Source organism: Notechis scutatus, chromosome 1 (assembly GCF_049901735.1).
Source record: "Notechis scutatus isolate UNSWTSFEM ecotype Mainland chromosome 1, rNotScu1.2, whole genome shotgun sequence".
In the NCBI taxonomy this organism is placed as follows: Eukaryota; Metazoa; Chordata; class Lepidosauria; order Squamata; family Elapidae; genus Notechis; species Notechis scutatus.
In genome coordinates, this window is record NC_142009.1 from 225,087,358 (window position 1) to 225,114,944 (window position 27,587).

The window sequence follows — 27,587 nt, forward strand, 5'->3', positions numbered from 1 at the left end:
CCTTTTCTTAACTCAGACAAAACAACATACTATATGAGTCTTAAACTGAGCTCTGAGTGGCTGATGCTGTAGTGCTTTCCTGCAAAACTCCTCATTTTATTTCCTTGCATTTTACTAAGGGATCATAGAATGCTCTCTTTCATTTGCAATCCATGGCCTTTTCCTAGAACTGCTTCAATCTTTACTGCAAAAAAAACCCCCAACCTTCTTCAGAAGAAGGGAAGAAGAACAGCAGCTCAGTAGATGTAGTTGTCAGGTGGGCAGGAATGCAAGCAGCAGGTGAACCATTCAGACTTGGGTACGGAGTTACTAGGATCTTATCAGCCGTGTTGATGGTGTTTCAAACTGTTTGAATTAGTGCCGAAATGTGTTTCTTGATGTAGTTTTAAACATCCCACAGGCACCATTATGCAAGCATGGAGTTATAGCAAAGGAAAAGACCTGTGTTGTATCTCATTTGTAGTCAAAATGGATATTGAGGAAAGTGGGGGGTGGTGTTTCCCCCTTTGCTTTGCTTTCTTTCTCTCTTTCTTTCATCATTATCCACCCTAAAAAATGTCTCTAAATTATCACGGGAAGATTATATTACTTAATGCCATTTTCTCTATGCAGAAGAGGGGGATGCTGCACTCAACTGTCTTCCTGCCAATCTCTACAGTAAAGTCACCCATGATCTCTCGAGCCTGAGTGTTTTAGAAAGTGGGAGGGGGGGGGGAATCCCAAAACGCAAGCCTTCTGGCAGTTGTGCCCTTTGCCAATTGCACATTCAATGCTATCCAAACATTCCTGGCTCTGCACTGCCACCTTAATTCAAGATGAAAGATAGATCCTTGTTGGGTTTTTCAATTGCTGTTTCTGGCTACAGCTCCCGCCATGTCTGAGGTCCACTAATATTCAAGCGTTCACAAAGTGAGATTTCAACATCTATTGTTCCATCTGTTTCACAGCCTTTAAGATCTCAAACTTTTTTTTGTTGCTGTTCTTTATTGCTAACTGAGTGATTTCAAGGCACATGACACAGTTCCCTGCTAATGCTAAGCAGGTCTGGTCCTGCAGGCTGCTTAGATGGAGACTCAGCCTGCCTGAACCACTGTAAGCTTCTTTAAGAACTCCGGCTGGAGGGAAAGCAGAATGAAGAAAACATATTAATATTATTATAACCAAAATTATTATGGCTGCCCATTCCACAAGACTCTGGGCAGCTTATGGTATCCAAATATTCAGTTTTAAAATGGTGAAAGACAAGGCAAGACATGGCAACAGACTGAAAACAATCACACAATAAAAACTTTAAAGAGACTCAACAGATACATTGCCCCTAGGCTTGGGAGCAAAGCCAAATCTTAGGGGCCTTCCAGAATTGTAGGAGAATTGATGCTATATGTATCTCAGGCAAATGCCAACCCAGAATATGGGAGCAACAGAGAAAGCATGCTTTCTCAGACCCATAAACTGACAATTAATGGGACCTGAAGCTGGCAATTAATGGGACCTCTTGCCGGTGCACACCCATTCTCCAGCAACATCTGGAGAGAGGTTGCCGCTGAAATAACCAGGCCCTATGCCACGTAGGGCTTGGTAAGTAACAACCAGCACTTGAATTACACATGGAAGTCAATTAGCAGCCAACACAGCATGCAAAGCAGCAACGATAAATGGGCAGGATAAGTATCTATTATTACCGCTTGTGCTGCTTACCGGCTACACCTACTAGGTGTAAAGCATACTGTAATAGTCCTGTTCTGAGATCAAGGCTCAGTGTCTGTCTGAAACCTATCCCATATTTAGTTCTAACCATTTAGAGCAGGAGTGTCAAACGCGCGTTGTCACGGCAGCATCACGTGTCATCTTGGGACTTTCGCCAAACCGGGCGTCGGCGTGGCCAGCGCTTGATGCATCTGGCCTGTGGGCCAATGAGGTTGACAGCCCTGATTTAGAAGAATCTACTTAATTCCAAAAGTCCAAAATAACGGGTATTTATTTAACTAGATTTTGTCCGTCAAGAGCAGAGGTCTCCAAACTTGGCAACTTAAAGACTTGTGGGCTTCAAGTCTTAAAAGTTGCCAAGTTTGGGGACCCCTCGTCAAAAGCAAAGAGCAAGAGGTGTCATTGGGTGGTTGATGTTTCAACTATCGCAAACTGATTGAATGATGGTCAAATAGGACTTGGGAGTAAGAGATTCAATACAAAAACAAAAGCTGTGGAATTTGCATTCTCTTAGTGAAGACCACTTAAGCTGAAACCTTAGGTAAGTTAATTGGATGGTGACGGTCTTTATTAGCTCTTGAAGGATAACATTTGCAAGATATTCAAGATTCAGGATTCTTCTTCAAAAATGTAGCAAGCATTCTGTTATTACTGTTCAATCAATACTGGCAAAGCAACATGATACCACTAAACTGTATTAAACAGCTTAATCTTGAGGACAAAGTAAAATAACATACTAAGACCAGGAAAAGTTTAAGACTTTATCCTGTCCAATTTATTCTATCCCATACCCCATGTCTGTGTTGCCTAAAGTAACTACAGTCCTGGACTACCAAGGAAACTTATTACAATAGTTTTAGTTTACTTTATTGTCATTGCACCTCGTACAACGAAATCAAACACTATCTTCAGTGCACATCATGACCATGACCATGAAAATAAACACAAACACACATCCTCCACCCTTCACACATTGAATTGGAAACCTCCAACACTGCACTATACAGCAGAATTCAAAAGAGCTACTGCCCTGGGATAGAAGCTGTTTTTCAGCCTATTTGTCCTTGTTTTTATTATTCTGTACCGTCTGCCAGATGGTAATAGTTCAAAAAAAGGGTTCCTAGGATGAGATGGATCTTTTGAGAATGTTTTGAACTTTCTTAAGGCAGCGGGAGCTATAAAGCTCTCCCAAAGAGGGGAGAGGGCAACCAATGATCTTCTGGGCAATGACATTAACCCTCTGGAGTGCTTTCCTATCTGTCACTGTGCAATTGGCAAACCATACAGAGATGCAGTATGTTAAAATGCTCTCTATGGTGCAGTGGTAGAAGGTCACCAGCAGTTTCTCATTCAGTTGTTGTTTTCTGAGAAGCCTCAGGTAGTATAATCTCTGCTTGGCCCTTTTGACCAGGATTGCAATGTGGGCACCCCAGGTCAAGTCCTCTTTTAGGGTAACACCCAGAAACTTAAAATTGGCCACTTGCTCCACTCGGTCTCCATTGATAAACAAGGGCTGGATGTCTGATCTGTTCCTTCTATAATGCACTATAAGCTCCTTGGTCTTATTGGTGCTGAGGACCAAGTTGTTGTCTCCACACCACGAAAGCAACTGGTCTACCTCATCTTGGTAGGCAGACTCATCCCCCCTGGAGATAAGTCCCACCACTGTTGTATCATCTGCAAATTTAGCAATAGTATTACTGACATGAGTGGGAATGCAGTCACGCACATAAAAAGTATAGAGTAAGGGACTCAACATGCAACCCTGTGGTAAGGGCTGAAGAGGTAAGGGCTGAAGACCTAAGCTGAGCCTCTGTGAGCGGCCAGACAGGAAATCCATAATCCAAAGGCAGATTGAATTAGAAAGCCCAAAGTCCAGAAGTTTAGATGCTAGTCTATGTGGAAGAATTGTGTTAAACGCAGAACTAAAATCCACAAAAAGCATCCTCACATAGCCCTCCCGCTGTTCTAGATGAGTCAGAGCAGTGTGAAGAGCGATGGCTATAGCGTCCTCTGTAGATCTATTTTTTCTGTATGCAAACTGGTGTTTATCAAATGTATGCGGAAGACCAGAAATGATGTGCCGGCAGACCAATTTCTCAAAGCACTTCATGATGATAGGAGTGAGTGCCACTGGTCTGTAATCATTGAGGTTATTGATAGCGAACTTCTTTGGCAGCGAAACAATGGTGGAAACCTTCAAACAAGATGGAATAGTGGACTGGGATAAAGACCGATTGAAGATCCTGGTAAAGACTCCAGCCAACTGATCAGCACAGTCTTTAAGCACTCGGCCAGAGATACCGTCAGGACCGGCAGCCTTTCTAGGGTCCACAGCCCTCAGAATGCTCCTCACCTCCTGTTCCTCCACAATGAGGTGGGGGCTACAATTGGCTGGAAGTTGTATTTTATCTGTCTCTGATGTCTCCACTTCAAAGCGAGCAAAGCAATGATTCAGTTCCTCTGCCAATGAAGCATCCCCCTCAGCAGGGATGACATTGGTCGGTTGATGGTTTGCAATTTGTTGAATCTCTCGCCACACCTGCCTCATGTTATCGCTATAAAACTTATCCTCAATCTTCCTCTTATAATCAGTCTTGGCCTTCCGAATACCTTTCTTCAGATTAGCTCTGGCAACACTATATCTTGCCCCATCACTGGACCTAAAGGCCTTGGTCCTGTCATGCAAGAGGCACTGGACTTCCTTGGTCATCCAGGGTTTCTGATTGGGATCGATCCTAATACGTTTATTACCAAGGACGATTACCAAGGAAACATTTTACAATAGTTGAACATGAATCTAAAAAAAAAAACCCTCTGGGGATCCAATGGCAGTTCTCCCTATCTCATTTATTTTGTTCCTCAACCACTAAACCAGCAAAGGAAGATGAATTAACCAATCTCTCCATCTCATTAACCTCTTGCTAGGCATTTTAATAATATTCTTATTCATTAGCCTCCAAATGGTGAGACTAAACATGTTTTCCTAAAACATGCACAAGTAATCAAGTAATATGCTCTGAATCATACCTAATGTACATACTGTTTTTTAATAATATCCCATGGTGAGTCAAAGGTTGCTCAAACAAGAGAATACTTTTTAGATTGAAATGGCATAAAATCCTTGGAAACAAACAAACATACAAACAGTCAGAACCACAGATGAAAATCAGATTTGAATATGAAGGGCAAATACAATACAGTGTATCCTTCATTTAAGTTTGCTTTTCATGAATTAGATTGATTTCAGTCTAAAGAAAGCATCTTCTGGTATGGCTTCAAAGTATTATTAGGTTGGCCTTAAATGTCCAGGTTTCGGCAGAATAATGTTAATTTGCTACACAAAATTGCTACTTTGGCAATTTTGAAAACATGGCACTATTGCAGCACTGTTATGACAGAACATAGTTAAATTCTCTCCCTCATACCAAAGCGTGTTCAAACTGTCAAGAAGAGCTCCTGATATCTTTTGTGTCAGAATCCATAAGAAATCCAATAATAAAGGAAAGCAGCTGATATTATTATCTAAAAGTTCAAATGGCTCTTTCACAAACAGGTTTGAACCTTGTGGCAGCGTACGAAAAGGTCTTCTGACAAGAAAATAGTGAGGGTGAAATAACAAAGGAAGAAACAACATTCTTGCCACAAAAACAACCTTAATGTATAGCCCAGTTGGCTGATAACCAGTAATATCTCCCTCCCTCCCTCCCTCCCTCTCTCCCTCCCTCTCTCTTTCCCTCCTTCCCTCTCTCTCTCTCTCACACACACACACACACCACTGCACGGTAATCCTTGGGACAGGAGGCCCAAGTCCCACTGTTGTGCCAAAAATCTACACCGTGTATTTGTCCACACACAGTACATTTAACTTTCAATGTGACAGAAGCAAATCCTCTAGTAGACAGACTATACAGGGAAGAAAATTGCCTTACAGTAAGCAAGCCCACAAGAGATTGTATGGAAACTGGCATCCAACCCAAGAAGAAGAAAAATAATGTCATACAAGATGTAAAAGCAGCTTCATTCAGCAACAATATGCTGAAATGGAAAGGACAGGATAGAGCATGTTGATGGTAGAGTACTGTACAATAGAACAGACTTCACCTTCCTATTCGGTTGTGCCGTCCTAAAGACATTTAAAGTATATTACAGTTGAGGTAACAGTTTCCCTATCTGCTTAACATCAGGGGGAAAAAAGGGAGCTAATTGAGATAGTTGCCACTTACATTGAACAATATCATCGCAGAATTTTGATAGCATCTCGTAAACAGCTTTTGCTTTTGTTTTTGTAAAGATCTATGCTTCCAAAAGACATGGGACAGCTTGCAGAGTAAGAGGGGATAGTCTCTTCTTTACCCTTCCCAATTTCTGACAGGTACAAGAGCCCTGGGAGAAAAAACATGGCAACCTCTGATAGAACAGATTCTTTGGCTTGTGGTCTGTGTAACAATGGAAGGTGATGGGGAAGGGCCTTGTGCCTGTGAATATGGATTCACTGGCAATCTGCCTGTGGAGATGATTGGAATTTATAGCAAAACACAGCAGCAGCAATAAAATAAATGATTGGGTAGTCAAAAAAGGTTTGCTTGATACAAGTTCCAGAAAAGGTGTCACTAGCAGTGTTTGATCTAACTTTATCTTCTTTTCATATACTATGCTTGCTTGGTATCAGTATTTGGATGTCAAAACTGTAGTAAATCACTTACGCCACTTCTCGTACCTCCATTTATGACTCTGCAAAAAAACAAATCACGAAGCTCGGTGTGTGTGTGATGTTCATCAACCACCAAGGCTATGCTTGTTTAGGTTTCTTTGTGTCTGTGGTGAGAGTTTACATGCTCTGGGGAAGAATGAGGCTTTGCCCACATAACTTCCCATTCCACCCATGCTCTGTGCCCCCTCTGCGAGAAATGGCTATACATAAGAAGTTTAAGCCACAACAGTTTTGCCAAAAAAAAAAAAAAAAGTGGAGGAAATGAGGTGGTCAGAAATTGTAGTCATTCTGGAAGTCTGGGGATGTTTAAGGAAAGAGGATATTTGTAATCTGACAAGGTTGCTTACTCTGCTTTGCTCCTGAAAAGACCCAGCTGATGCAGCCGGGTTTTGGTGAGGCTGTCTATAAAGAACATGTGAAGAGTTCTGAGCAAAGACGGATTGTTTTCAATATCAATTTGTTGTCAGCTGTTTGCTGGTTTTGGAAAGTGTCTCCTTTCACCAAGCGTTCTAGAGTTCTTTTTGCAAACTCAAGGCTTGAGACAGAATAAAAGAGATCCAATGTATTTCCTTCCAGGATCTTGCATGCTTTCAGGGGTCTCCAACCTTGGCAACTTTAAGACTTGTGGACTTCAACTCCCAGAATTCTTCAGCCAGCAAAGCCACAAGTCCACAAGCAAAGCTGGCTGAGGAATTCTGGGAGTTGAAGTCCACAAGTCTTAAAGTTGCCAAGGTTGGAAACCCCTGGTCTAGAACAGGGGTCTCCAACCTTGGCAACTTTAAGACTTGTGGACTTCAATTCCCAGAATTCCTCAGCCAGCTTTGCTAAATTAAACTTCACTGGCTGAGGAATTCTGGGAATTGAAGTCCACAAGTCTTAAAGTTGCCAAGGTTGGAAACCTCTGCTCTTGAAGGTTAGTTCTCAAGCTAATCATAATCCTAGCTTTCCATACTGGGAACAGAGAAGATAAAACAGGCAAGGTACCATTGGGACCAGTCATTTGGCCATTTTCCTTTGCTGCAATAATACAGTACTGCTACCACATTGGAGAAACATTTTTTTTGAGTGAGGGGACAATTTTTTCATCCAAGTTTCAACCCCTTCCCCACCATGCCTCCTTCCCCAATGTTTGCACTTCCAGCTGTGTTTTGTATTGAAAGCGTAAAAATAAAGGAACACTAGGTGGAAATTCACAAGGCATTCTACCACTGGGGAAATTTAATCCAGTCCAGGAGCCATTTCTCAAATATAGATAGTCCTCGACTTACAGCCACAACTCAGCCGAAAATATCTGCCACTAAGCAAGACATTTGTTAAGTGAGTTTTGCCTCATTTTTACGACCTTTCCTGCCACCACTGTTAAGTGAATCACTATAGTTGTTATGTTAGTAACATAGTTGTTAAGAAAATCTGGCTTCCCCATCGCATGACTCCGGGATACTGCCACCGTCATAAATATGAGCCAAGCATCAGAATTTTGATCATGTGGCCGTGAGGAATGCTGCAACAGTCACTAGTGTGAAAAACAGTCATGAGTCACTTTTTTCAGTGCTGTTGTAACTTCGAACGGTCACTGAACAAACCTTTGTAAATCAAGGATTACCTGCATAGAATCAAACTGTAGGTATCCCATGTAGCATAAATAATTGGTCATCCAAACTGTCACACTCTCACTTCTCATAGGTGATTGCATCATGATAGATTTGGTAAGAACAGCATAAACTAGAATCATCTGCGAGCAGATAGGCTACAGGAGGCTCTACAAACCTGTTTTATCCAGACACTGCGTGAGCTAGAAAAATGCACACCTTGAATGAATCCTTGTTTGGCTAATCAATGAACTTATTTTCCTTGTCAACAAAAGAGAATCCATGATCATGGCAGACCATTGGGGGAGGGGGGGGGTTCCTCCAAAATTCCCTTTGCAGTTCTGTGAGCTGTCTTCCCCTGAACCAAGTTGTCTATGCGGTGGTGTAATTCCCCAAATTCCCAATCGGCATCCTTCTGGTTTCTGGGAGTTAGAATCCTAACAGATCTGACAGATCCTAGATCGGGAAAGACTGTTATGTATCCAAGCTGCAGAAACCCTGGAAGCCCTCCAGCTCTGACTGTACCAACAACATAACTTATGCTTGGCACGCTAAGACGAAATTCTTGCACAACCAATTCAGATCCATTCGGTGACACCTGTCTCACACGAACATTTGCTGGATGTGCCCTAGCAGATTGTTCCCCAATTAGTTCAAGGCTGCTATTAATAATGTCAAAAAGGAGGTGACTTCACTCCTGGGGATGCTAGAAAGCTTGCCATACCCTGAATGTCGTTGCCTACTCCTTCCCCTTCCCTACTCCTCTCCAAAGGCTATGCATGCAGCCAGTTGAAACATGCCGCCTGCTCCTCTCCTCAGTCCCTCCTCCCTCTTTCCCTAATTAAACTGCAGGTGAACCCGCCAGGGACTGGCAACTTGCCAGACCTTCAGCTTTCCGTGGCAGATCGTAACTTGCTTTCCCCTCCATCTTCTCAAAGAGCCCCCGAGACCTTGATTACTCGAGGTGCATTTTGGAGTGTGTCACCTTTGTGCACTCCAGATCCCCATTATTGGCTCGGTAAGCGCCGATTCATCTTCGTTAGCGCTCAGCTTGGTGTCAGTCACCACAGACTTGAAATATAGGGCATCCCTACCCCCCACCCGTTTTGCAGAAGAAGAGTTGAGTCTAAGGCCCAGTGCAAGCAGCATTTCAAGTCACGTCTGGTAGTGGGATCCGTGGCTAGGCGGAGGTATAAACATTCCAGACTGAAACGAGCTGAAACCAAAACCAGATTCAAAGGAGGAGCCTTAGGCCAAATGGGATTCAAGATATCTCTCCTCTCGGTATGTCAGCACCACCCTCTGCTCTGATACCTCTGAGGGAGACACAGCGTAGCCCCGGGGAAAACGTAACAGAAGATGGATGTGCCCAACGGGGTCACGGGGTCAGTGCCTGGGGCTCCAATAACAGGCAAAGTCACAATGATGGCCCAGTGATTTTGCCAGGCAGCTCTACCAATGATAGAGTCTTCCCAAAAGTCCACTACAAATGAGGAAACATCTCTGATCCAGGTAGTGCTTCATTTGCAACCATTCGGTTTTAGCGATTGTTTGAAGTTATAACGGCACGGAAGAGAGTTATGACTGGTTTCACACTTATGACAGTTGCAGCATCCCGGGTGGGGGGGTGTTATGTGATCAAAATTCAGGTGCGCTTGGCAACTGGCATGTATTGATGACAGTTGCACTGTCCAAGGGTCTTGTGACCATCTCTTCTAACCTTCCCAGGGGTTTCCAACAAGCAAAGTCAATGGGAGAAACTGATTCACTTAACAACCGCAAGATTCACTTAGCAACTGCAGCGATTCACTTAAGTGTGTAAAGCTCACAAAACTCACTCAACTGCCTTACCTGAGCAACACACATTCGGTGGCTTCATTGTGGTTGCATGTTGAGGACAATCTGTAATGGGTCACAGTTTAAATCAGAGGTCCTCAAACCTGGCAACTTTAAGACTTGTGGACTTCAACTCCCAGAATTCCTCTTCCAGTCTTGTTAGCTCGGGAATTCTGGGAGTTGATGTCCACAAGTCATAAAGTTGCTAAGTTTGAGGACCTCTGGTTTAAATGTTCAAAAAAGAAAAGTAAGGAATGTATCTTGCAGAACAAACAGAGGAACAACGACTGCACTTCTCTACCCATCCTTCCCCATTTCTCTTATTCTTTTTTCTTTTTTATTTCTTCTGACTCTCTCCCTTCCTTCTTTATATTGTCTCTTTTCCACTTCCATAAGAAGTGAACTGTAACAAGGGATTTGCATTACTGGAAATACATAACATTAAACTACAAAACTAACTGTTGGGAAGGGGAGTGGAAACAAAAGAGACGTCCAAATTAGGTTTGTTTTTTAAAACTGAAACGTCATCTATTATTAACAAAGATAAAGAAAAAGATGGACAAACAAGCAACAAGATGAAGGAATGATAAATGCTAATGACTTAGTCTCTGCTTCCCTTGTCCTGGCTGAAGAAGGATTTCTACTGTTTTCAGCTGATGGTTGAACTGTACTATCTATTCTCTGTGAAAACCTGAAACTTGCTTCAGTAGATTGCCTTTTGCACAAGATCAGAGTGGAGAACACTAATATGTTTCACTTGCATACCTTTTCATAGCTGTTTCTACATCACACAAAAAGGAGTCATATAACTATAGCATCATACAACTCCACTCTTCTACCTTGCCCACATTTCTGAAATCTTACACAGAGAAGGAAATATTTTATTGTGCATTATTCTGAATTTATTATCCTTTTGCTCTTGGAAATAGTGTGATTATTCCTATGCTTCTGATATCACTCTGTGCTTTGAATTGCAAGGAATTTGAGATACCAGAGTCCCATTTATAGATAGCAAAAGGAGATTCATAACTGATAACAAGCAGAACAGGGAAAGAGTTTGTAGAATTTTGGTCTGCAATGTAATGCTGTTTCAAAGTGGCAGCACTAAAGAACCTATCCACCTCAAAGATTCTTTGAACAAAATATAACAATAATAATGGTTTTAGGCAGGGGTGGGATTCTACCAGTTCGCACATATTTGCTAGAACCGGTTGTTAACATTCTAAGCAGTTAGGAGAACAGGTTGTTAGAAGAAATTACCGGCCTAATCCTGTAAGGAAGGCAGGAAGGAAACATTCTGGTGTTGCATACAGAAACTGCCTCTCCGTTAACCCTTATTTCATTCTTGGCAGGACTAGACTTCCTGACTCAGGAACGTCTCTGGAGTTTTTTCCCCCTCCTTTGCTGGTACTTTGCTTGTGTGGAGTGACCATTCAAAGTTACAATGGCACTGAAAAAAGTGACTTATGACCATTTTTCACACTTATGACTGTTGCAGCATCCCCACAGTCATGAGAGGCCAGGCGAGGAGATGTATGCCTCGATGTGAGTGATATTGTGTTGGCCACGCCCAGCCAACCACCAAACCACATCCACCCAGTCACATGACCACCAAGCCATGCCCACCAAATAAGCCATGCCCACATAACTGGTTGTTAAAAAAATTGAATCCCACCCCTGGTTTTAGGTGTAACTATGAAACCAGGTCTGGAACTATAAAGCCCTTTAAAGCCAAACACAAGAAGGAGACAAGAGGAGAGAAAGAATCCACCTACCAAGGCCTTTCCCACATGTGGCAGTAGAAGTCTCAATAACATCACGATTCAGCTAATGTGAATTACGTAATTTGTATCTGTTGCACCATGATGTAAATGATGCACAATATGTGATTTGTGTCCTTTGAGCTGTGGCATATGTGATGTTTACCTTGCCCCTCCCAAGGACACCCACAGTCTTTCTAAAAAAGAACATTACCAAGTTGAATCACTGCAATGAAACCTAAAGCATGCAGGGTGACAAAGGATAGGTTCTACTACATTTACTCATCTTTGTGATTTCTCTCTCTCTCTCTCTCTCTCTGTGTCTCTGTGTGTGTGTGTGTGTGTATTTAGGAATCCGTCCCATTTAGCTCGTGCTGCAAAATATATCAAGAGACTGCATTTTTAAAAGGCATAACATAAAAACACAATACATTGCCAGAGTCATCTAACTGTGCTTCTCTTGGCAGGGAAATTCTGATCAGATTTCTTTGAGATCCCCTTGCCGAATTCAGTATCTGAGGTTAAAGTGACCATGAATTAGATCTCAAGAGAACTAATTATACGTTACATGCAAATATATAAGACTCTTTCAAACTATTGAAGGAGATTTTGTTATTGTTATGGTTGGTCACACAGTGAGCCAGATGTTTAACCTGGATTTGGCATTTTTGTCCACCTATTGAATCCTTCCTAAGAACCTGAGACAAGCAGATGTTGTTATAAAATAATATTAAAGGTATCATCACAGGATGCCAGCTATTGCAAATAATGATTATTATTTCCTATCATTGCAATTATTACCATTGTTATTTCATCATCGTCAGGTTCAATAATAGGTTTAAGCTAGCATTTTTATTCTCCAATCCCTGCAAAGTAGTTCTGAAGCAAGCCTGCTAAAGGTAAAATTCTGAGAGCAAGCATGGAACCCCATCATGAGCCAATCAGTGCTTTCACCAATCCGTGTGAAAAATGTAGCCTTGTGTTACAGCAGCGCCTGGAAACAAAGGTCCTTTCAGTTCTCCACTCCCCCAAGTTCAACCAAAAGAGGCAAAATAAACGACCAGTTTCTCACTCTAATCCAGGGGTGTCAAACTCACATCGTCACATGACAGATCCGGACTTTTTCCCCCTTTGCTAAACCGGGCGGGGGCAGGGCCAACATTTGACGCATCCAGCCCCCAGGCCGCGAGTAATCTCTAATCTTTGGCTGGTTGCCATGAGCAAAACGCTGATAAGAGAATCTCAAGATGACCTTCTTCCTAATATAAAGTCCAGTTGAATGCTGCAGTGAATGATGTATGGCATTTTCACATCACGGCCAGTCATTCTTCCTAAAAAGTGACGATCATGGGTCTAAGTTCAGGGTATGTATGCATGGTAAAGCAGAATGGCTTGCTTGAGCCCAACGACTGGGAGGCAGGGTGAGGCAAGAATTGGAGGTAGACTGCTTATATAAACAGAAAAAAATTAACTGGAGATATTTTTTTTTACATGGATTGTGAAACTTTGCAGAAGGATTAAAAACAGGTTTGCTGATAAGGCTACCTGTGAAATCTACTAGACAGCTTCAAGGGAGGCTTCCCTCAAATGGGAAAGCAGCCTGCTCCAAGCCTTGTGAGAGTCTCTGAGCACTGCAAATAGGAGAAATGTGCTACAACCAAGCACCAAAAAAATCAGGTTAGCTGCCCTAGGGAATGATGTCCTGGAATGAGAATGAGATAGTCCAGGAATGGCATACAAGCCATGCATGGAAGACTTCCTGGAAGGAAAAGGAGAGATGAGGCAATCTTCCTTCCTTCCTTCCTTCCTTCCTTCCTTCCTTCCTTCCTTCCTTCCTTCTCCCTCCCTCCTTCCTTCCTTCCTTCCTTCCTTCCTTCCTTCGCCACATTGTTTCTTCACCTTCAATAGTTCAGTTACCCAGGGCTCAATTCCATGAGCAAGAAAGTAGCTTCTAATGAAAGGAAGGAAAAACCAGTAGGACAGCACCATTTTTTGTCTAAGCATACAAAATGAGGGATTATTTGGACATCTTGCACTTTGTCAAAAAGGCAATGATGCAGAAACCAATTCCAGAAATCCTTCAATGCATCCATGTTGAAACTGCAGAGTGTGCACACTCAACTCTTGTCATGATTCTCAATTGCAAATTATCAGCAAAATAATTTCTTCTGAGGGATCCAGCACAACAGTAAAATTCACTGCTGCTGTGTTTGCAAGCCACACAGGTGTTTCACGTCTACCTTCAATTTCCCCATTTCATTAGCTAGAAGCAGATTCCTGGTATCCAACCAATCAGTCCATCCAAGACTGGAAGGAGAAGAACAACAGGCTCCTGAGTTTTGAGAAATGGTGGTTTCTTTCCTCATGTGATTGGAAGGGGAAATGTTGGTGTGTAAAAGATCAGAAACAAATAAATAGAAGTGCAAACTGCATGTTATTTAACATGAATGGAAGAACGATGGAGCTAATGTCAGTAGTAAAGGCATGAATAATTCAAAGAATCTGCCCACTTTAGGTTACTAAGAACAAGACTTGTAAGCAACCCAAATCTTGAGACACAGTGAGAAGCAAATTACCTCTACGTTAAAAAAATAAGTACGTCTTTTTTTCTGCTGGTGCCAATACGAGCTGTTGATAAAGCTTCAATCTCCAATATGTATGTATGTATGTATGTATGTATGTATGTATGTATGTATGTATGTATGTATGTACCTGTCTGTCTGTCTATCCATCCATCCAAAGGAGATGGCCTCAGCCAACAGTGGTAAGGTTTTTGTATTCAGTCAAGAAGCAGGGAGCTAGTTTACTTCCCAAGAACCATGCAATGTGTCTGCAAAGAAGCAACTGATACTAAGCACCACAAAACTAGACGTACAAAAAGCTATGTAGAAGCCTTGCTATTCTGTCATCCAGAGACATCCGACTCCTTTTCATCTTAAGTTCTCAGGCTATGAAATATATCCTGTGGCAGTGAGTTCCAGTAATTAACAAAGCCCTGTGGAAGAACATTGTTTCTTCCAATTAGCAGCAAAACATCTTCCTTAACAGTTTTTCATGATAAGCATCTGAAGTTCCTGACTGTCTATGAATATCTCAACATGTTATTATCCAACGTATCTGGCATGGCTTTCCAACTGAGAAGGAATTTGATACATCCAGATTCCTGAAAAAGAGCTTCTGTACTACATTGAGTTATGCAATATATTTCACCTGTCCACTCTCCAAGTATCTCTGGAAGAGATTATCACATGCAAATACGTAACAAAATCCCAAAGCAGTCAGAACTCCCCAAAACTGGCACCAACAGATTCCCACCTAGTGAGGCAATAGGGTTTTAATTTACAGACTGACTGACTGCTGAACAATTGTTGAGGTGGATCCTAGGGCCAGCAATCCTGAAAAGCACATTGGACTATCTTGCAGGCTCTTGTGCAATTTTCCAATCAATTCATTGAGGGTTTATTTTAAATGTCGACAGATCTTCCCTGAGTTTATATTTTCTGTTTTTGTCGCAGCAATAACAGGACCTGGCTCATCTTGACTGGCTGGTATTGACCAACTGAGACTGCTTAATGGATGGATAGGAAACCCTCAGGGAATTGCATGCCAGAGGAAAAACTGGAAAACTGGAAAAAATATCCTAGAAGAAGGAAATAGCAAATATTTTCTATATTGTTGCCAGGAAAACTACACAGAAAAATGTATGAAGCACCAGGAGCTGAGGTGAGCTTGAAGGAGCCTTTACTTTTTCATACAAATTTAAAATAAAATAACTGAGCATTGGATTCTCACTTAAAAGTGAGAATTCTCACACCAGAGTTCGGTATAAGATGGGCAACTATATAAATGTGTTCAATAACCAAATAAAATTATAACAACTGACACCAGCAAGACAAATGTTAGCCTATAATTTCAGCAGATCCAACTTGCATTGGCTGAAACTTTCACTTCTTCTTATCTGAATTTTTTTTTCTACTAAACATGCTGATTTTTAGAATCTGCTCTTATTTTGTCACCGCCTTATGACACCACCTTGTTTATTCTGATGTGGATGTTTTCATTATTTTGTTTTTGTTTTTAATTATTTTGAGGTATTTTTAATATGGCTTTTTGAATCTTCCTATTCCCTTGTGTATTTTTTCTGGAAGGGCAGAAATAAATGCACCAAATACAGGTAGTCCTTGACTTACGCCCATAATTGAGCTCAAAATTTCCATTGTTATGTGAGACATTTGTTAAGGGAGTTTTGCCCCATTTTAGGACCTTTCTTGCCACTGTTGTTAAGTGAATCATTGCAATTGTTAAATCATGAACATGGTTGTTAAGTGAAACTGGCTTCCCCGTAGATTTTGCTTGTCAGAAGGTCGCAAAAGTGGATCACATGACCCATCAGAAATAGGAACTTATTGCCAAGCACCTGAAATTTTGATCATGTGGGGATGCTGCAAAGGTTGTAACTATGAAAAACAGTCATAAGTCACTTTTTTCAGTGCCATTGTAACTTTGAATGGTCACTAAACGAACTGTTGTTAAGTCGAGGACTACCTGTATACAATTGGTGATCTGAGGGGAACTATCACTTAATCATATCGCCTGATAATTCTGAGAAGCAGCTGAATTCTAGAACAAATCCTAATGTCACAACTTCTTGAATGAGTCCACTGCTTGATCTGTAAAGCAGATTAGCATCTTCCCAAAGATTACCAACTTTTGCATTGCTGGAGATTTTACAGGGGCTTCTGGTTGGGTAGCAAATCCTCACCTTTGCTGAAGATGATGCTTTCATAGGGGATTTTATTTTTTGTCTCCAGACTAGAGCAGTTCCAACGCTGATCACGGAACTGGTGCTGGCACTCATGGATGGCAATCTGGATGCCCTGAATGGCGGACGCCGTCACATCAGGGTTCCGTATGCAAACCTCCAGTTGCCGCCGTGTCAGGCCAGGCAGGTTCCTGCAGACAGTGTTTGCATTAAGCACGGGCTCCAGAGGCAGTTTCAGGCCCAGGATTTCATTAGAGAAGGAGCTGGAAAGCAAACAGACCATCAGCAATGTCATTACCACATTTTAAGAGTGCTTTTCTTCTAAACACCTCATCTATCTCTCTATCTCTCTATCTCTCTATCTCTCTATCTATCTATCTATCTATCTATCTATCCATCCATCCATCCATCCATCCACCCATCTCTATCTATCTATCTATCTATCCATCCATCCATCCACCCACCCACCCACCCATTCACCACCCATCCATCCATCCGTACACCCACCCATATCCATCTATCTATCAATCTATCTATCTATCTATCTATCTATCTATCTATCCATCCATCCACCCACCCATCCACCATCCATCCGTCAGTACACCCACCCATATCTATCTATCTATCTTTCTATCTATCTATCTATCTATCTATCTATCTATCTATCTATTTATCTATCTATCTATCTATCTATCCATCCACCCACCCATCCACCATCCATCCATCAGTACACCCACCCATATCTATCTATCTATCTATCTATCTATCTATCTATCATCTATCTATCTATCTATCTATCTATCTATCTATCTATCTATCTATCTATCTATCTATCCATCCATCCATCCACCCACCCATCTCTATCTATCTATCCATCCATCCATCCATCCACCCACCCATTCACCACCCATCCATCCATCCGTACACCCACCCATATCCATCAATCAATCAATCAATCAATCAATCAATCAATCAATCAATCTATCTATCTATCTATCCATCCATCCATCCACCCCCCCTCCATCCATCCATCTATCCACTCACTCATCTATTTAAGATTTTAAAAAGTCAATAAACGAGCAAGGGTGAAGATTCTGATATGATGCCTACAGCTATGATGTTTGCTGAAGCTAACTTTATAAGACATGAGTGTCACTCACACACTTTCGCCATCCAAGACTAGATTGTTTCTTTTCTTTTCCTAATAAAAGAGGGCTTTATGAAAATTCCAGATTCTGTTCTACATATAAACATATAACCATTACAGTTATCTCAGGCAACGGAGAAATTAAATTGCCTTTCCGCCTCATGATCCTTCCAGCAGTTTTCATCTTGCTTACTTAGAGAATATTTTCATTTTGTCCTCCTGAGGCCAAACTTGCTGCAGTTTCAATGGCATCAAAAGTAGCAAAGTGGCTAAAGAAGGTGGAACTTGTGAAAGACCACGTCTGGTTCTTCTCTTAGTGACTGGAATCTCTAACCTGTAAAGTTAGATCTTCTAGATTTAGAAACACAGAGACAGCTGGAACATCTGAAGATTAAGGGAGCTTTATGAATCCTTTTGCTCTCTAACTTTGGACACTGGGAGCTGAAAGACAAGGAACAGCTGGGGGAAAAAGCCTTGTTCTCTAAGGTACGAACATCTGGCTGTTGTGGCAGGCATTGTTTCTTTTCTTCCATGGCCAAGAGATTCAGAAACAGAGTGCAGCTAAAGTATCAGGAGGTATTTCCTAACCCTAATTCAAAACATGCTCTTGCCCAGCAGAAGATTGCTGTGTCTACTCAGTCTGCTCCCTGTCCAGACAAAATGCTGATATAATCAGAGTTGACAACACAGCTTACTAGTTCGTAAATACCCACAGAGAGAAAGTAAGTCATGCATCTCTGCAGCACTGTGTTTTTCTATTCAGATAGAAATCGGATGGGTTGGGGAGGAATCTATTATGCAAATAGGTCTTCTGGCACACAAATCTTTTATAATTGAATATAGCATCTGAACTATTTATGTATTTATTTTATTCAATTTCTCTAACTGCCCAACTCAACCGATTTTGTAACAGATTGTAAATCCTAAAATTATAGAACAATTAAAGCAATTTCAAACAATAAAAGGAACAACAAAATAAATTATTGTTTCTGTCCAGTTCTAAAGGTCCATTGATAGGCTTTTATTAGGATCTAAAGGAAAGCTCATGCATTCAACACTACAGAAACTGCAACGTTTATTTGTCTAATACTTAAATGACAACATGCCAAGTGTAGTAAAATTAAGTTTACTATACAGAAAGCTATCTTGTAAGAAGAATAAATTCTCAATTACTGGACTTCTGTTTAGATTCAATGAACACATTTTTCATTCATTTATACATTCAATTTCCACACTATTTAAGAGATTTCTATCAGCTAAATCAGGGCTATGAGCATTAAATTGATTTATTCAAAATGATTCCTTTATATCAATTACATAATTACACAAATCATGTAAACTTACACAAACGTGCAAATTTGGATTTCATGGGCATCCCTCCTCTAAAATGGTCTGTTAAATCAAGATTTGTAGCACAGTGGCTTAATATGAGCCAGTCATCTCAATTCACAAAACTCCACAGCTCATGGAAACAATGAAAAGGTATTTTGGAGCAGATTAACTTCAGAATCTGAGAGAAACCTTTCCCAGTCTGGCTTTTCTCAACTGCGAATTGTCTTGTTCAACAATATTTTGCAGAGGAAAAAATGGACATCATTTGGGACTGGAACCTGCCAGGCAGATGGTGCAGTCCCAGGTACTTTCACCTAAAGCAGCATATGTCCAGTTTGAAACCTCATTTGAAAAAAAAAGGGAAGGGAAGGAGAAGAGAAAGGAATGGTAGAACAGCATTCTTCAAATACTTGAAAGCATGTCACACCAGCAATTAGTCAAGATGTGTTTTCCATTATTCCAGAGAGCAGGACATAGAATGATAGAGTTAAATTACAAGAAGGAAAATTCCAATTCTAGGGGGTCAAACCTTTCATAATATGACAGTAGATCTAACAGTTCAGGGATTTTCAAACTTGACAACTTTATGACTTGTGGACTTCAACTCCCAGAATTCCTCTTCCAGTCTTGTTAGCTCAGGAATTCTGGGAGTTGAAGTCCACAAGTCATAAAGTTGCCAAGTTTGAAGACCCTTGATCTAACTAGTCAAAGAAGTAATGGATTTCCCCCTACTGGAATTGACCAAGCAGAGGCTAGATAACTAACTGATGGGAATGATTTCATTTGCACTCCTGCATATATTTAAATTTGTAGTCAGTGGCTTAAATTGCCTTTTCCAATTGTAATATAAGAAAAAAAATCTATTCTGCCATGGCCCTCTTCTCATGTTATAACTGATATAGCATTGGAAGCCACTAACAACATGAAAAATTCCCTCTGCCTTTAAAAAGCATTATCACACAATGATCAGTGTTGTAGTTTCTGTCTGTGTTTGTAGAATAGGAAGACCAATCCATCCTCTTTTGTCTAAATATCACCAGATTTCCCACAATCACACCGTGTGTTGACTGGGCCAGGTGAACAGAGAGAAAAAATCAGAGAGACACAAGTTAATAGTAAAGAAGGCTCTAATGACACAGTACAGTGTTTCCTTTGGCAGTTTTAAAAATCAGAGTTCCATGCCTCTAATAAGTCAATTTTAAGAGACTATGGTTGTAACTCCTTAATACCAGGGCTTCATCAAAGGCAGAGGCATGAAACAGTCTCTCCCACAGGATCATAGTTCACCCTCTTTTGATATAAACTGCTCTGTCCCTCCAACTACTGCTTTGAAAATGCCTGCCATTCTATATCTGACTATTACAAGCTTTGTATTTCAGCAATGTGATCAGCTATGGATTGCTGCCCAAATGGGGTTTGTTAAAGAGAGGGGGGATTTTTATTATTATTTTTTGGATGAGGCCAAGTTGCAAATAGAGGCAGCAAAATGAACAAGAGAAAATGCATAAGACTCAACACATAACTTCATCTATCTATCTATCTATCTATCTATCTATCTATCTATCTATCTATCTATCTATCTACTTATCTATCAAATTTCTATAGCACCCACCTTGCCTGCTTGACTCTGAGCAATTTACAAATAAAACCATAAGATCATATAAAAACCATAGTTAATACAAAGTTTAAAAATGGAATTAAAACAAAGTTAAAAAGAACACTTGAGAAAGTTAAAAAGGCAAAGGGAGCACCACCACCATCTACCAACCACTCTAGACATTTCATTACCTAGTTTGGTAATGAAACATCTGCAAGAAACAATCAAGCACCAAGGATCTCACAGTGCAACCTGAGCTATAAATATTCTCTTCTTTCGCTCTTCTCCAAGACCCTGCCAGTTGAAATTTACTCTTAAACTCTTACGTAAGTTGGCAAAGCCAGGTCCTGACACTCTTCTGAAAGGCCAGGAGAGACTTACTCCAGGGGCAAGGTGTTCCATTGGGGGTGGGAGCAATAGCAGAAAGAAGGTTCTTCTCCTAGACCGTGCCAGTTGAACTTTACTGACACATTTCACAACATTCCCTCCCTCCCTGCCTGCCTGACTAGAAGGAATGGGTTGATGAAATAGGGATGAAATGTAACCCAGTCCTATACTATCAAGATGGTAACTAACACCTTGAATTGGACCCGATAGCAAGCTGGCATCCAATGTAGCTCCTATAGCAAAGGTGCTACTCATGCAACCCAAAACTACTTGTGCCTCCATATACTAAATGAGCTTCAGCTTCTGGATAATCTTCAAGGATAGCCTCATGTACATCGCACTGAAGTAGTCTATGTGAGAGATGATCAGGACATCTCTCAGACCAACAGAGATTCCCAGATTTAGTTGATTGATCACAACTTGTATATGTTTCTGACTAATACAGCCACCCACATGCTATATTATAATACAACATATGGCTCCCATTGCAAAGCAAGCTGATGAGTCCTTATTATTTAAGAAAATAACTGATAATTCTAGATTCCTGTGAAGCATTTTTCTATACCCTGCTAGCCTTCTAAATATGCTGGAAGTATAGGTGCAAAGCACAACTTGACTACATTTCATGGTTGTGTAAGAGGGAACCTTTAACCAGAAGGGAAGCTCCTTAAGATTAATTAATTTGGTTTCTATGCAACATGACCTTACCTACCGACTCAAGTTGGCAGCTGTAATCAACCTCTAACTCCAGAAATTTTCCATCTCACTGTAATTTCTGTGGTTGTCAGGCTCAACATCTGCATCTTATAACAACTTTGGGTAATTGTGTCTATTATCCAAAAAGGATATCTCAATCTGCTGTTTCATTTATCAACAGCTCCAACCATAGAGCCCATCAGCAGAGCAACAGTTTCACTAGATAAAATAATGCAAATGTCCAGCTGTCTGCAAGAAATATAAACCCTTCCATTCCATCTTCTAAGAAAAACAAGGAAGTCCAGTTGCCTCTTGAAAAAGCATCTCTGGGATACAACATGCAAATACCTGCAGCTCAAACTGTGATTCAGGACACTAAGCCTACATTAAATAGGAATTGCATTAAGGTATCCCCCACTTTGTAAATAAAGATGGTTACATTCTTATGTAACATTCAGGCCATCAACTTACCACAGAAATGAGCTAGTAAATGTTAGTATGAACTGGTGATATTTATGTCTCCAAGGCAGCATTGTTTCTCAGTCTGAAGATTAAAACACAAACATACTATATAACTATGCTGGTTTAATTCTGATGGCTTTCTCTCCAAGCAGGACTTTTTGTTTCACAGGGAAGTTAGAGAATTCTCCAACAGAATTCTCAAACTATTCAGAAGGGCTACACAGAATCCATTGTTAGAATTGAAACTATCTGAAAAACCAGTTTTCATCTGAAAGTAGCACTCTTCTAGCGAGCCTGTGCTAATAGCTAATTTGAAATAGATAAGTAATGTCGTATTCCTAGGAAGAAACTAACCAAACAACACTATATACTTATTATATTGGCCAAAGTGAAGAGATATGGGGTCACTAAGATGATGCAGGCAACTTAGCTGCAAAACAATTTCACTAAATGACAGCAAAGATGTCCACAAAACTATTATCATCTGTGTTTCTCCAGAGTTTTGTACCCAGATCTAGTATTCTATCCTAGGCCTGATCAATCCAGGGGGTTAGGTAAAAATACACAATGCAAATATTAGTAAAGTTTATAAACATGTACCCTACATATGTGGGAACACAATGGTATCCTATCATGATCTATGGAATTGATCACACCTATATCCAGGCACACAAATGAACAAGAAAGACAGATGCACAGAGATGCTCACCAGAATTCCTTTAGTCCACCTTGCTAGTAAAAGTTGTAGCAGTTGTTTCTGTTCATCAAATGCACACCCAGAGAAAAGAAAAGAGATCCTACACACAAACAAGAACACAGACAGCTTCTTATTCAGAAAATATAGCCTTGTGGAACAAACGCTCATGATTTCCCCAAGGAGCAAATTCATTCAACAGCTAAAGACAGATCCAGGAAGTGCGAGAAAAGGGAGTCCCAGAAGTAGACTAAGGCAACCGATTGTGATATCCCAAGAACTTGAATGCAATTGGAGCATGGAACAGTAACAACCCCTACACTTTTTACACAGAGTGAAGCCAGAAGTCTCCCAGGATCTAAATTCACATTATAAGTACCACAGAGATTATGCTTTAAGTGTACCAGAAAACAAGAATAAAATATAGGGTAGAATCTTTGCTGGTTACAGATACATAAGAAACCAAAATGACCAAAGAGGTGGTGGATCATGAGAACAATGCCATAATATATTACAAGAAAAGATAAACTCATGCCCAAGTTAGGCTCCCTCATAGCCATTTTAGAGCACCTCTTGCCCTTATGGTCCAATGCATCACTCTTCAATTTTGCAGACTAAATCAGTATTCCAAATAAGTACTTCATTGGCCAGGTCCCTCTGCAACCAGCTGCCTCATTAACCCTGGCAAGAGCATCTCTTTGGTTTGATGATACAGGAAGCATAGCTCATTCACAATACAAGAACACAGGGCAGCAATAGGAAGAGCAATGGGAAGAGCAACAATCAGCCCCAAGCCCCTTAATCTCATTCTCAAATCTCATCTTTAAGCTTGCTGATGCTAGATCATTTTATAGTAGGAGCATGCAATTTTTGTTAAACCAATGACTGGACCAGCATGTCAGAGGCCATACAACAAAAAGGGTTAAGTCTGCATGAAGATTAAAAGACTGAACAGAAGATAAACCTTAAACATCAACATGTCTTAAATTAGGGCATGTCATTTAATGGGGTGAAAATTAATTTTAGCATTTTTTTTCAGCGAGGGGTTCTAAAAATGTGTTTTTACACCAAGAATTCAAATCTGCTGTTATTTTTTTTTTTGCAATTGCACAACATTTAGCTTGATATGGTAAAGCCATATCTGATCATATACCTCACAAAAGTCCCTTGCAACCCAAATACTGTTAACTTTATCTTCTCAAATTACACTTTCTTCTACAAAAATTAAAGTTATTTTTTTTCTCATGAATCTTTTCTAACAAAGCAAAAAATAATCCATGCAAGCATAAACTAACGTCAGAAAGCAATTATCTGAGTTACAAAAATGTTTAAGCGAGTTTCATCAAGTCTTATTTTGATTCATTCTTTGACATCAGCTGCCGACTTGCTTCTTGGCCTCTAATATAATCCTCACGTTTCTCATACACTCTGCTTGCTGCCTCTATGACCTGTTTCACACATCTCTCTATTGATTGGGCATGACGGGGCCACTGTGGTACCTGCATTGGTTCATCAAATAACTTCTTTTTATTTCTGCTGTAGTCAGTTTGCATGTCAAAGGTGGCTCATATACACCTTCAAATCAGTCAATCAGCTCCAGCAGAGTGGATGCTCTGGCATTGATTAAAAGCGTTTTTCTTGCACATACCGAAAAATCTCCCAGTACGTCATCATCTGCGCCTCTCAAGTCAATAGTTTTTTGCACACCAGCTCTCCTCTCTTGAAAGCCATCTGAACACAAGAGTGTCTGGATTATCATTTCACTGAAAGTGTATTTTAATTTATTTTAAGAAAGAATGGATGGAAAACTATCAGAGAGATCCAACTTAGAATTAAGGAGACATTTCCTGATAGAGAGAACAATTAACCACTGCAACGGTTTGCCTTCAGAAGTTTTGAATGCTCCAATACTGAATGTTTTTAAGAAGAGATTAAACAGACATTTGTCTGGAACGTTATAGAGTCTCCTGCTTGGACTTGAAGACTCCAAGATCCCTTCCAATTCTGTTATTCTGTTACTCAATTTTTAACATCCACACACTGAACAATTTCCTTCTCCTCACACTTCAATTGATTTCCAAATAAAGTAAAAGAAAATGTGACCTTTCCCAACTGTCCATATTATATATAATATGAACAGGAGAAAAGGACAGATGTAAGATGGTGACATGGAATCTTATTCCTATCAGACAAAAAATGAGCATATAATTCATATGCTGTAAGCTGCCCAGAGTTACCTTGCAGCAAGATGATCCAGCAAGCAAATTCAATAAGAAACAAATAATATGCAGCTCCTGGGCCATGGGTTCTGCTCTGCACCCTTACTTTAGGGTATCAAGAAATTAATTTCAGGTTGCCAGACCTTTGGAATCAACCTACATAACAAATCATACTCTTATTAACATGGATAAGATTCTGAAAGTAAGGAGAAAACACACAGACTTGGGAAAGCTTGTAACAGGACAGCAGTCCATCTAGAGCAAATGTGTTGGTAATCTACCAGATCAATTGAAAGCACCCTATTCCCTACTGGTATTCATGGGGCACACTTCCATCTCAGAGGTGGTATTCAGCAGGTTCTGACCAGTTCTGGAGAAGCGGTAGCAGAAATTTTGAGTAGTTCAGAGAGCTGCCAAATACCACCTCTGACTGGAGATTTTACAATACCCTTCCTCTGCCACACCCACCAAGCCATACCCACAGAACCAGTAGTAAAAAAAATTGAATCCCACCACTGTTCCATCTGGACCGTACACAAGATTGATCTTATGCTGTAAGAGAGAATTCTGTGAAAGTAAATGAAGACTTGGAGAGAGTCAATCTTCGTGAGATTGTGAAAGGAAGAAAAAAAGGGGGGGTTGTTTATCACCTGAATGTTTGTCCAATATTTGTGCTGTAGCTTTAATCTCCAATTGTGCTGGGGGGGGGGGGGGGAAGGCTGCCAGGTCTATACAAAGACAAACCCTTTTTCCTATGTAGACAGTGGAATTATGTGTGTGTGTAATGACAATTTGCTCTGCTCCATAAACCGAGTTTGGGATTCTGTGAACAAAAAGTGTGCGCAAGTACACAAGGTGGCCAGATGCACTTTTCATAGCTGTATTAAAAATGTTTGCACTTTGAATAGCTATAGGGGAGAAAACCATTTTGGCGGGAGTCTATGAATGATAAAGTAAAGATGCTAGACTACTCTCATCCATGCTGGTGCATCCATCCAAACCACTCTTCTGTGCAGGGGCTGATCTTTGGCCTAAGAGGGATTTTACCTAGCAGAACTTTCCTGCATTAGATCAAATCCTTTCATTTAAGTAGCACATATTCTTCCTGGATTGCAAAGGAGCATATGAGCTGGTTCATTCACGAGGAAGTCAGAGCAGAGTTGGTATTCAGCAGATTCTGACCAGTTCTGGAGAACCAATAGCGGAAATTTTGAGTAGTTAGGAGATTCGGCAAATCCCACCTCTGACTGGAGATTTTACAGTATCCTTCCCCTGCCACGCCCACCAAGCCACGCCCACAGAACTGCTAGTAAAAAAAATTTGAATCCCACCACTGAGTCAGAGCATGACTGTTTGCCTTAGTACCAGTAGTGGGATTCAGCCAGTTTGCATCAGTTCGGGGGAACTGGTTGTTAACTTCCTGAGCAGTTTGGTGAACTGGTTGTTGGGACAAATCATTAGGGCAGAGAACCGGTTGTTAAATTATTTGAATCCCACCACTGCTTAGTACGTTATATCAATCAAGTCATTGTGGTTTCTAAAGCATAGTTAATACATGAACCAAGCCAAATGTGATTTATTCAACAAATCATGGTTAAACAAGGTGTGCCTCAATGCAGTATACGAATCAAACAAAAATGAACTGCTTTACTTTAACATTCCTATTTCAGCAATGCATTCCTGGGCTTTGGTTTTGTCCTCTCTGGTGACTTCTAACTCATACAATATTCTGACTGCCTCTTGGCTAGTCCTCCAATGTCCTGCTACTGGAGTTCCACTGTATCTTCTACTTAAAGCCCACTCAGATTGTAGCCCTCAGCTCTCTGACCAGTAAGCACTGGAGACAAACAAAAAACAAAAAACACAGAGCTGGAGGTCTCTCTTGCTTACTTATCAATGTGGTATGCTCTGTCCTGACATTTCCAGTTGCAAGAATAAATTAGACATTTATGTCTGGAGTTCCAAAGTGAAATACACAAAAAGATTCTGGGTAGAGAAACAGGCCATGAATCCCAGAGACACTTTGTTACCTGCAAAGACTCCTCTCTCTCTCTCTCAAGTTATTTTCAGTCTCCTCTTGCTCAGGGCTCCACCAGTTTCAGGCATTCTGTTTCTGTACCTTTTCATCCCAATGACTTCCTTGTATAACGGGGCTTCTGCAAAGCTTTATGAGCCATCAGCCTGATAGCCAATATATAGGATTGCTCTAGAATCTGCTCCTACATGTACAATGGTATAAAATTAACATGCCATGGGGCATTTTTGTCCCTCTTGACTGATTTCTTGACTGATTTCTTGATTAATTTTTTTCAACGCTCCCTTGGTTATGTGAATGAAATAGTCTTTATGCTGTTGATTTATCAATTCATCAAAGTGGAAATTATTCCACTGTTTAGGAAACATCAAAGCTATAGGAGCAGTTTGAGATTGGCAAATTCAAGTGGTTTAAAAGTTTCATCAAGTTTTGTTTTCTTTTTTCATGCAGATAAAACTAGCCTGCTGCCATGGTCTAGACCAGGGGTCCCCAAACTTGGCAACTTTAAGACTTGTGGACTTCAACTCCCAGAATTCTCCAGCCAGCAGATCTTAAAGTTGCCAAGTTTGGAGACTCTGGTCTAGACCAGGGCTGTCAAACTCCTGGCCTATGGGCCAGCTGCATCACGTGCTGGCCACACCCATGCCCGG

The 27,587-nt window shown here is 40.7% G+C and overlaps 1 protein-coding gene across 2 annotated transcripts in view; it reads right to left on the reverse strand.

Moving 5' to 3' along the window:
* WNT10A (Wnt family member 10A) overlaps positions 1-27,587 on the reverse strand; it is a 66,107-nt gene that overhangs the window by 25,741 nt on the left and 12,779 nt on the right. For both annotated transcript variants that reach the window (XM_026665559.2, XM_087950404.1), the window contains exon 2: positions 16,369-16,631. In XM_026665559.2, coding sequence (XP_026521344.2) covers positions 16,369-16,631 — 263 coding nt within the window. The remainder of the gene's footprint in view (positions 1-16,368; positions 16,632-27,587) is intronic.